Source organism: Bradysia coprophila, unplaced genomic scaffold, assembly GCF_014529535.1.
Source record: "Bradysia coprophila strain Holo2 unplaced genomic scaffold, BU_Bcop_v1 contig_324, whole genome shotgun sequence".
NCBI lineage: Eukaryota > Metazoa > Arthropoda > Insecta > Diptera > Sciaridae > Bradysia > Bradysia coprophila.
In genome coordinates this window covers 1,398,983-1,408,940 of record NW_023503584.1, presented here as the reverse complement: position 1 = coordinate 1,408,940, position 9,958 = coordinate 1,398,983, and the positions used below count along the sequence as shown (strand labels likewise).

Genomic DNA, 9,958 nt, shown 5'->3' with positions numbered 1-9,958 from the left:
TGTTCCCAAAGATAATGAAATAACCTGCAGTTTTTGCGATATTACGAAAAGCTTAAAAATTACTGAAATGTCACTTCGCAATCTGTTGACAAATGAACAATGAAAATGTTATGAAAAGAATCTTGCATATGTTATGTACCAAGAAGGCGGATATCAAAAACGGTAGAGGTACAGCCGATCGCTATTTTGTTGCACAACATCTTATGATTAGAATTTTGCTATTTTGTCCAATTTAAACTCAACAATCAACACACGTTTTTACCGTTTTTGTTGGTTTTTTTCATCCAATTCATTCCATTCATGTATTTCATTAGCGTTTTACATTTCACACGAATTTCCTTCTCATGTTTGAAAGATCAGAAAAGCATTAGTATTTTACATGACTTGGTATAAAAAGATGAAAAGTATGGTTTTCGTGTGAATTTTGATGATACGAGGCGTAGCCGAGGTCAATAAACACGCGAAAACGAGACATTTCATCTTTTTATCCCGAGTGGTTTTTGCATGCTTTGGAAGTCGAAATTAGTGCGTGAAACATGAAAAGTACCGTTTTCGACGCATGTAGCATGTAAAATACATATAATGCACAAAAAAACCATCTAAATTGCTTACTGTCTTTGCGATCAAATCAGATTTGATCTAAACTGTTCTTTCAGAATTTTGATTGACGCTACCTAATACTTCTTTAACTGCTTGGACACGCAAAGTATATGGTGCCACCACAAGCAGATAATGAGAACTAACCACTTGTATGACAATGGTGCCAATCGACAAAATCAAAAATGAAATTGAATTCGTTGGTTCAATTGAATGTGGGAAGTGTGTAGGATGTAAAAGGAATGAATCCCACAACCGTAGTCATAATATAATTGGGTAACTGTACCTTAAAGCTTCCTGTAAAGCTGTTAAGTCTGTTTGAACTAATTGTGTCTGCCAATAAGTGATATATCGAGATAAAGACTTTTATATAACAATGGATGAAAAGATCAAAGAGTATTTTCGTGTATTTTGTTGATCGGAAGCGACACACAATTTTTTAAAAGTTATATAAAATAGTTAATTTTCTAACGAATTCGCTAAAAAAAAAGCCTTTTTGCATCAAATTAGGAACAACGCTTTTTCTAAACGACGTGGGAAATAAGCGATGAGGTCGCGATATTTTAATACTAGTTAGGAAATGGAATTTGCATGCTTTTGAGCTTAAATTCAATATACTTTTTATCCCTAGGGTTGTAATAAGCCACTTTCGACTCTAGGGCATAAGGAAAACAAAATTACGTAAAATAATTTTGTCCTAGAGGGATAAATACAAGATTATCTTGGCAGATGAAGAACATTACCTGTGTCTGCTGTTTGCCTTTCTGTCATTGAAAACCATTTTTTTTTGTTTCCTGTTAACACGGGTGTCATCTGTTATCGACAACGACAGCAATAATAAACGACAAGCTCTGACTAATGAGGTCTTATATAGCAAAAAGCATGTTTAAATTTCTGAAAATCTTCGATCAGATGAAGTAATAGTTCAAATAGTAAAACTTATGCTTGCCGTCTGTGACAGGTTTAAATGAAATATTGACTTCTATGTTGACTTCGATTAATGTGTGATGAGTCTTCATTTTCACTCTAGGGGTTTTTCTTTCATTCTTACAATTCTCAAATCGGTAAACTAGAATACATAACAGATAAAATGGCGCGAAAACACAGTACAATAATTTCCGTTGTAAATCCAGTACTTGGTGATTTAAGTATGAAAAAAAAATGGATTCAATGATAGCTATTTGTTAACCGAGGGTCGCTTCAGTCTGGCAGCAAAAACCGCTCTTGTTGGAATTTCCTATTTTCCCAGAGACACGACGTTTTTCATGTATGTATGTTGTGTTTTGCCGTTTTTCTCAACGAAACGAAAACATCGATTTGTCATATCATTTTCTAACACATAAACAAAGTGACAGGTCGAATGAGAAAAGTTCTATTTTCTCCAAAATGTCTTTTTATTACTAGAAATGTCATTCGATCAGAGCAATTGATACTTGAATCACCAAGTATCGGACTCACTTTGACGTAAGCCCGGGCCTGAATATGATAAGAATATGTCTAGAATTTATCTGTAAAAATGAGCATGCAATTTAATAGCAATTTAGTAAGTTATTTGAAAAAGGCTAGATTAGCAACACTAATGTGTGTGTATTCTTTTGCGAAGAAAAGTCTGTTCTTTAACACAAATATTTCGCTAAAACGGATCGTGTTGAATGGTCACACAATATCCCTAAGAACAACATTTGGACATCAGGTAAATACGCTGTAAAGTAGAACTTAACAAAAACTAAATTCTGAATTTTCGAGAAAAATATTTTCTTTAAGTTGATTTGTTTATAAAATTTGGTGTCACCCGCCTTCGTAGTTGTCTTAACCTGTTCTTTCAAAACTTTGGAATTAATAGCCTATTTTTCTGTGCTACGTTATCATTTAGCCAATTTTTTTTTTATTAGGAAAGATTCTGGTATTTGTTGTGAGCAACGAAAAAAGCAACTGAAAAAATGGAAAATAAATCAGACGAGATTGTTGCAGGGCAGGTGGTATCTCAATGGGTATTTAAGAAAAAAGATTATTTTCCGCCTTACAGCTGCCTAAATTGAATTCTAATTTTAGCGAAGACTTGCAAGACAACAATCAACGAGAATCGTCAAATTGGCAGACAATATTGTCTTACCGATGAATGAACGAACCTCACGGCCAATTCCCAAAAATGCAATAATGGAGATGAATAGTGTCGAGAGTCAGCATCCACAAGAAACCGTCGTTCCAGACAAGGAAACAGCTACAAGGAAAATCGAAAAATTTCCAATATTTATGATTGGAGTTTCACTTGTTCAAGTAAACTTAAATAAATCGATTCAAGATATATAGTGGATCATCTCATGACGAATTTCGCTTCTTTAGATTTTCCTTTTTTATTTCTACGACGAGGATGAACTTACTATGAAACTTGGCTACGATCCTAGCCGTCGTCATGAAGTTTGGCGTTTCTTTACACCAATGTTTGTGCATAGTGGATGGTCGCACTTATTGGGAAATCTGGTGATGCAGCTAATATTGGGCGTGTTTCTCGAAATAGTTCATGAGTGGAAGCGAATCGCAATAATATATTTTGCATCGGGTTTTGGTAGTTCATTATGCGTAACTGTTTTAGACAACAGTTCGTATTGTGTCGGTGCATCGGGTGCAGTTATGGGATTACTTTTCTCCCATTTGGCCACAATCATATTGAATTGGAACGAAATGGAAAGGAAATTTAGTAGATTTTTCTGCCTGGCACTGTATATAATCTATGACGTTGGAAGGGACGTTTACACGGAAGTATATTTAGATATAAGGTCAAATGTTAGTCTGCCTATACATATAATAGAAATCTCCAGTTTTATGCCTTGATCCATATTCTAGATCAGTCACGCTGGTCATTTTGGAGGAGCTGTAACTGGTTTTCTGGTCTCAATTTTGGTGTTAAAAAATTTCAAAAAACATCCGTGGGAGGAGACCTTGCAGAAAATTTGCATCGGAGCTTTGTTAGCAATTTTTGTCATAATTTTGGTAATGAACATTACGCTGCCGGACTATTTTCCAGAAAATGAATGGAATTTCGAATATGCAAAGTCATATTATGGTGAAGATAGTGCTGAAGATAGTACTGAAGATAGTACTGAAGATAGTACTGAAGATACTGAAGAGGACTACTATTAAGAGTTGAAATTTCAGAAACATTCAAAGAGCGCACTGTTCTCATGAACACAATTTAATGCAAATAAATATTTGGTAAGAAATAGAAGACTTTCCTTATTCACTCTATTCCCCCAATACCTTAAAAAAAAATGTCTCAACTCAGTGACGAAAAGTAAAACTCGGCTTTTTGTGCCACATGATAACCTTTATTATACTCGGCATACGGCTTCTAGTGACAGTTTACACAGCTAGTGCCACAAATAACTATTCCATAACGGCAGTTTTGTGAACATTCACCGACATCATTTGGATTATTCAAGGTAAATATGGTGTGGATGTAATGTCAAAAAAAATGGAATAGAAACTCGTCGGGCCATCTGTTTTGAGATAGCAAAAACATTTTTCGCAATTCCGGTCCATAATCATCACCTTTCCATGCATCCATTTAATGTCGTTTTGAAGGTATTTATTTCACAGTGCGTTTTTGATTATTTTTTCGCACTTGGGCTTTTTCACATTTTTTTCGCACGCTTCATAGCTCAGTACCTTTAAGAAAGACTAAATTTTATAAATAAAAACTTTGCACAGACCAGGATTTGAACATCCAACACCAAAATTCTTCCAAACACCAAGCAACGACCGTAGCCATTCGGCTACAGAGTCACACAATTATACAGAACGTATTGTTGAAGCGTACATACTAAGCATTGACTACTTGATTTTATTTAGCGCGTCTCTATACATCACATTGCAATGTGTATATAGTGCAGGTTGCTTGATCGGTCAAATGAATTCATGTTTGCATGTGAATGTTTGGTAGAAATTTTGGTAATATTTTGCATTGGAAAGGTGATTATGGCCCGAAATTGCGAAAAACGTTGTATCTGCCACGGTAGGTATGCCGGTATTTTTTCGCACACGACGTCTCGGCTTCGCCTCTAGTCGACATCTAGTGCGAAAAAATACCGTCATACCTACCTTGGTAGATAAATAACTATTGTGAAACACAAGCAAATAATAGTCAACCGTTAAAAAAATGTCATTAGCAACTTATGTGCTCGGCAGCGCGTTTGAATGGCATTACCTTCACACTATGTTTACCACTAAAATCCATCTTATTTTGTGAAAGGGAAAATCTAAAACTTATTCTGATTCATTCTACAGTAAACAGAATATGTACCGTCGTCGTTGCTCGGCTTACCTGCATCATCTTCGTGGATTGATGACCTCGACGACAAAAATAAGCGATACTCTTGACTAATGCGACTTTATAAAGTAAAATTCATGAGCAATGAATTGAAGTAAAAGATTTGATCCATCAACGCACTAGTATTGGCACTGCACTTGACAATGACATGGAAAGTGTCTTAGTTATACGAACCTGTGTTTTTAGTGTAAGTCGAATGTATGATACCCCTCGTGCCAATCAGGGCCTATTTTAGTGGAATTAAATTGCCTAATTTTTCCGTCTCGATAAATTGAAACGTTATTTTATTGCCTTTTGCCTTTTTAATGGTCATTTGGCCTTTTATTTTGGGAAACGTAGTGGCAGTACTTTAAATAAATTTCGTGTTGTTTGTTAATTTTTTTTTTTTTTTCAAATTATGCTACGTCGCATATAGGGGCTCTGCATTATCCAGTTATCGACCGCGATGTATTATAGCTCACTCACGCACGGTCCGCACGATATACGCATGTCATTGTTCTTCAGAGAGTGATAAGTCAGTCGAAAATTATAAATTCTCAGGTTAGTTGGTGTAAACTATATTATTAGCAAAGCTTTTGTTTTTGTCTGTGAGCTATTAGATAGAACTGGGATCGATTTTCGTGAAATATAGACTCCTATTATCTCGGAGTCTTCATATTTTCATCACACTCAGTTTGATTGTTGAATTCGAAACTTTTTTCCTTATTCAAACGTTTAGCTATGACGATGTACGAACATCGTAATTAAATTGTTTGTTTACAAATAATCAGACTATTTATGAGGCGTCAGGTATATATTATATACAAGTTGTATATAGGCAGGTGCGGCCGGCTTTACATTTATTAATGAGATCATTGTTTTCTGTCGTGTAATTGTTGAGAGTATGAGTGATTAGCATAGTCTGTACGGTGAATATGAATAATTAATACTCTGATTGTAATATGGACCGTTCATTCCACTATTATCCTTCCTGCCCCCACACGATTGTGCTTCACTGTCTACTGTCATTTCGGTTCTATATAAAATTATTGCGTCAACTAATTAAAAAAACAAAATTCACTAAAGACTTGCATAAGTCTTCTGCGAATTAGATGTGACTCAAAAATATTTCTGTTTTCTCTAATGAACAAAGTTTCCATTATCTTATCTTGTCGTATAGTTCACCATAAGGTCTATGAAAGACTTACACAAGAAAAATAAATTTAGTACGCTACCGCACTGCCGAACGAACAGTTACTAAAATATACATTCAGGTAGCTTTAGAGCGTCGCTACAAAAAGTTTTTTTTTTGCCTTCAATGTGCTGATGTGTTGTTCTTTCTCTTAAATAAATTTTCTTAGAATGTCGACCATTTTCCGCTTAGGGCTTTGTTTGATACTACTTACCACCATCATGGCACAATCAAAAATCGATTCCGCTCTCTTGGCTGTCCTTAATGGTGGACAACGAGCCAGATTACAGATTTCAATGATCGAAGGAACAGAGGACATTCTAAAAAGCATCGGCGATAGGACTTTTGCCACTCGAGAAGAACAATTGACTACACAACACAATCAATTGACTGCGTATGCTGCACAAAGTCAGGCTCAGGTTGTTGGACTTTTAGAGACCGAGAAAAATCGAATTCCTATCACGTGGGAGTCGTTGCCGATTGGAAACCAAATTATTGTTAATGGAGCTGATTTACAGTTGGCGAACGCGATTGCTAACATTCAAAATGTGGCGAAAGTTGAAGGCGAAAAGTTTGTAGATTTGCTTTGAAGAAATACTGTTTCTATAATGTGACTTCATCATAATCAACATTAACATAATCTACCTCTCTGTTCGCTAATTTACGATAATCTCAAAAATATACTTGCTTACGTAAATCACGAAATTAATGTTTTTTTGTTGACCCCGTACCCCAGCGATGGTTTTCTTTTCTGACTGTTACATAACACTGGAAGATGAAACAATTGACACTGAAGAGAGAAAAGAGATTATGAAAATCGGCTCACTGCATCCGTCAGTGGTTAGTGAGAGACTTTTATCATTTAAACTGACCGTTTGAATATGTGATCTTAGAAGTGTTTTTGAAAGTGATAATCAAATAAGTGGAAGTATGCAGACGTGTTTTTGAGTTTGCTAACTACTATTTCATCTGTTAACTGCAGTGACACACTTAAGCAATTAATTCTAGTTGTAGCATAGAATGCCGTCTTATAGCAAAATTAATGTTCATACTACTGATGTAAAAGATGTTACGCATTAACATGTTGAAACTGTGCAGAACAAATGAAGTAAAAGATTTGATAATGTAGAAATACTTGTATTGTCTTTTGTTGCCTTGAAAGTTTGAGGATTAGTATGACAAAGCAAAAATCTGACGGTTCTTGAAGTGAATAAATTGAGGATTTAATTCTTCCTCTGAGTAAATAAAAATGGGAAAACATATTCCAGCGACGGAATTTTTCGGTTTACCAATGGAATTTCTTATTCTTGCCTGCGAAGTGTGACTTGTGTGATCGAAGAAGTCGGCGCTTAGTTGCGCTACACGTTTGTGACTTTTTGAAATATTTTCACCAAGTAAACTGATTTCTGCAAACTTTTTTTTCCCCTGAAAGCTATGGGCAGTTTAAGCCCAATATGAGGTTAGTAGCACAAAATTTGTGGAAGATATGTCTATAAAAGTGATATTTTTCGGTGGTCATTCGGTAGCCCGATTTTTTTTTTTGAAGAAAATGTTGCTTTAACTCAAAATTGTTTAAAAATGGTTACAAACTTTTTCAAAATAACCTCGACGAGACAAAATTCGAGGATGACACTTATCACCACTGGGAAGCTGATTTCACCTACTTCACTCACCCAACTAACCTGATCGAGCCAAAATTATTTTTCTCGTGAAGTCATATGCTGCAGCTTTCGAATGGCGCTGATCTTCAGTTTTTATTTGAAAAAAAAATGTAATTTTGGCAACGTTTGGGTCGAGGTGATTTCACCTTACTTCGAAGAACGAACCAAAAATCTTCTAAAAATTTAATTTCGTGTCATTTGGTGCAATTGTGGAATTATAGCGTTCGTTTCTACAGGGAAACAAGTTTACAGAAATCATTTGTGATTTATTGAGAATATCTCTTAGAGTAATTATATAATTACTCTAAGGAATATCTTGGAAAGTCGAATTCAAAAAAACACTTTTTGGTCATATCTCCCCGAGACGTTATGTCAATGACCTCATATTGGTATCAAACTACGCGCCTCGTCAATAGCTTTCAGCAACAAAAAAGTCAACGAAATCGGTTCAGATATCGTGAAATAAACTGGAATTTTCAAATATTTTTATGGTAGCATCTCCCCAAGATTTTCGGCCACCGATCTAATATGTGGCTTAAACGACGCGTCTGGTCAACAGCTTTCAAGGGGGAAAAAAAGTTTACCGAAATCGGTTTTCATTTGGTGAAAATATTTCGAAAAGTCTCAAATTAGCTGGAATTACCCATTAAAGACCATATTACCCAGTTCTTATCATTATTTTTGTCATTGTTATCGATAACAGATGAGTAGCCGTATGTGACAGGTTAAGGATTTTTATCTTCAGATGACTACCAAAAAGCGCATCGGGTTCGTAGAACAAAGACGCACTATGTTAATGCGCCAATACAGGGATGGTAAAAAATAGAAAATAGGAAAATATGAAAATAGCTCTCAACTGTCCGATTTTAGGCCTCCTAATTTTGTAAATTAGGTGTATGCGGTTTCTAGAGATATGCTTTTGACCAGTTCAAGCCTGTTTTATTCCCTGTTTACGCGAAAGAATCGCCACAACGACTATATTTTTCGATTAGCACGTTAAAGGTAAAAAGTTCCAAGCACTTTTGCGGTGCTGAGATCGGTAATTATGTTACATTTTCTAGTATATTACTTCCGAGGTTCCAAGTTGTGTATTTGATAAGCGGGGTGTTACAGCCCGACCCGAAGGGCCCTGAGTATAGTGGCGCAAAAATCATCGTGTGTTTTCGGCATAAGATTCATTTTCTTAAATTCACCCGAAAGTAGCAATGTCTTCGACGGATTACCAAAAATACGGAACCCATGTTTCAGGTGAATTTAAGAGGAATCACCCCTTTTTCCTAGCACAAAACCCGAAAAAACGGCCTGAAAACTGCAGCCCTAGCGCTTCGGTGGACGCACTACACGGCTTATGGCCTATATACACTATTAATTCACACCTTTTCTGACAAAATAATGGTTCCACATTTTTGAAAAAACAATTATATTTGTTATTTTTTTGATATTTAAAAGTGCGTCTTTTTGACTGAATTTTTCCACAAACTGCACGTTTATCTCGTCACACAATAATTTTCACTATAATAAATGTTCACACAAAACATTTCTGCCGTCGAAACTGACAAAGTAATGGTTCCACTTTTTTAAATTTCGTTTTGTAATTTGCACAAACTAATAAAATCCATTTTTATTGAAGCGAATATTCAAAATGGCGGCAGCCATTTTTGTCAGTTCATTTTGAGATTTCTATGGAATTTTTCACGATTTCCGCTACGCAACGCCAGGTGGCAGAGTGAATTTGAATATTTTGGTGGGTGAAAAAACTAAAGGAATGGAAACTCTTAAGTGCAACATTAAATTTCGTTTGGTGTAGCGCTAACGATTTGGGGTAGGGTAATCTCGCACACCACACAAATTCATGGCGTGCGAGATTCACCTCTAAGTGGTGAATCTCGCACAGTCATGACTTTTCGTTACATGTCGTAAAAGGACGCATACTATGATCGCGTGTGCGAGATTCCCCGACACCAACGATTTCCATAGGATTGATGGAATGTGGTAGCATGAATGTTGGAAAAGTATTCCAACACTGCGAAAATTCTATTGAAATCGTAGGTGCTAGATGTTACAATGAAGTGAACTTGCGATGCACTCGAATTCATCTAAACTTGGGTTTCGCTTGTTTTTGTTTTTAGCGAATTTACACTACTAGTGTAACACTAGTACTAGTACTAGTGCCCACAAAGGAAATGTTATCGCGTTGTTGGT

General features: G+C 35.8%; 1 protein-coding gene and 1 long non-coding RNA gene across 5 annotated transcripts; both read left to right on the top strand.

Annotated features, from left to right (window-relative positions):
* Positions 1-2,163: 2,163 nt before the first annotated feature.
* On the top strand, positions 2,164-3,784 carry LOC119079383 (rhomboid-related protein 1-like). Of its 2 annotated transcripts, XM_037187266.1 has the most exons (5): positions 2,214-2,290; positions 2,490-2,588; positions 2,650-2,874; positions 2,941-3,381; positions 3,442-3,781. In XM_037187266.1, exons 2-5 carry the CDS (start codon positions 2,538-2,540, stop codon positions 3,736-3,738), a joined length of 1,014 nt encoding a protein of 337 aa, XP_037043161.1. In that variant the 5' UTR covers positions 2,214-2,290; positions 2,490-2,537; the 3' UTR covers positions 3,739-3,781. The 2 variants fall into 2 exon arrangements, with proteins under 2 accessions (XP_037043162.1, XP_037043161.1); XM_037187267.1 differs by lacking the exons at positions 2,490-2,588; positions 2,650-2,874 and having other exon boundaries at positions 2,164-2,290; positions 3,442-3,784.
* A 1,650-nt stretch (positions 3,785-5,434) lies between these two features.
* On the top strand, positions 5,435-6,800 carry LOC119079395. 3 transcript variants are annotated; one of them, XR_005088160.1, is made up of 3 exons: positions 5,435-5,464; positions 6,084-6,177; positions 6,265-6,800. It is a non-coding gene; the product is annotated as an uncharacterized LOC119079395 (long non-coding RNA). The 3 variants fall into 3 exon arrangements; XR_005088161.1 differs by lacking the exon at positions 5,435-5,464 and adding an exon at positions 5,695-5,713; XR_005088159.1 differs by lacking the exon at positions 5,435-5,464 and having other exon boundaries at positions 6,065-6,177.
* The last annotated feature ends 3,158 nt before the right edge of the window (positions 6,801-9,958 follow it).

Excerpts from the sequence above, each read along its gene's own strand:
- LOC119079383 (XM_037187266.1), top strand. The coding sequence starts at position 2,538 with ATGGAAAATAAATCAGACGAGATTGTTGCAGGGCAGGTGGTATCTCAA. Across the intron at positions 2,589-2,649 it reads GGCAGGTGGTATCTCAATGG|CGAAGACTTGCAAGACAACA; the intron begins GTATTTAAGAAA and ends TTCTAATTTTAG. Across the intron at positions 3,382-3,441 it reads ATTTAGATATAAGGTCAAAT|ATCAGTCACGCTGGTCATTT; the intron begins GTTAGTCTGCCT and ends TCCATATTCTAG.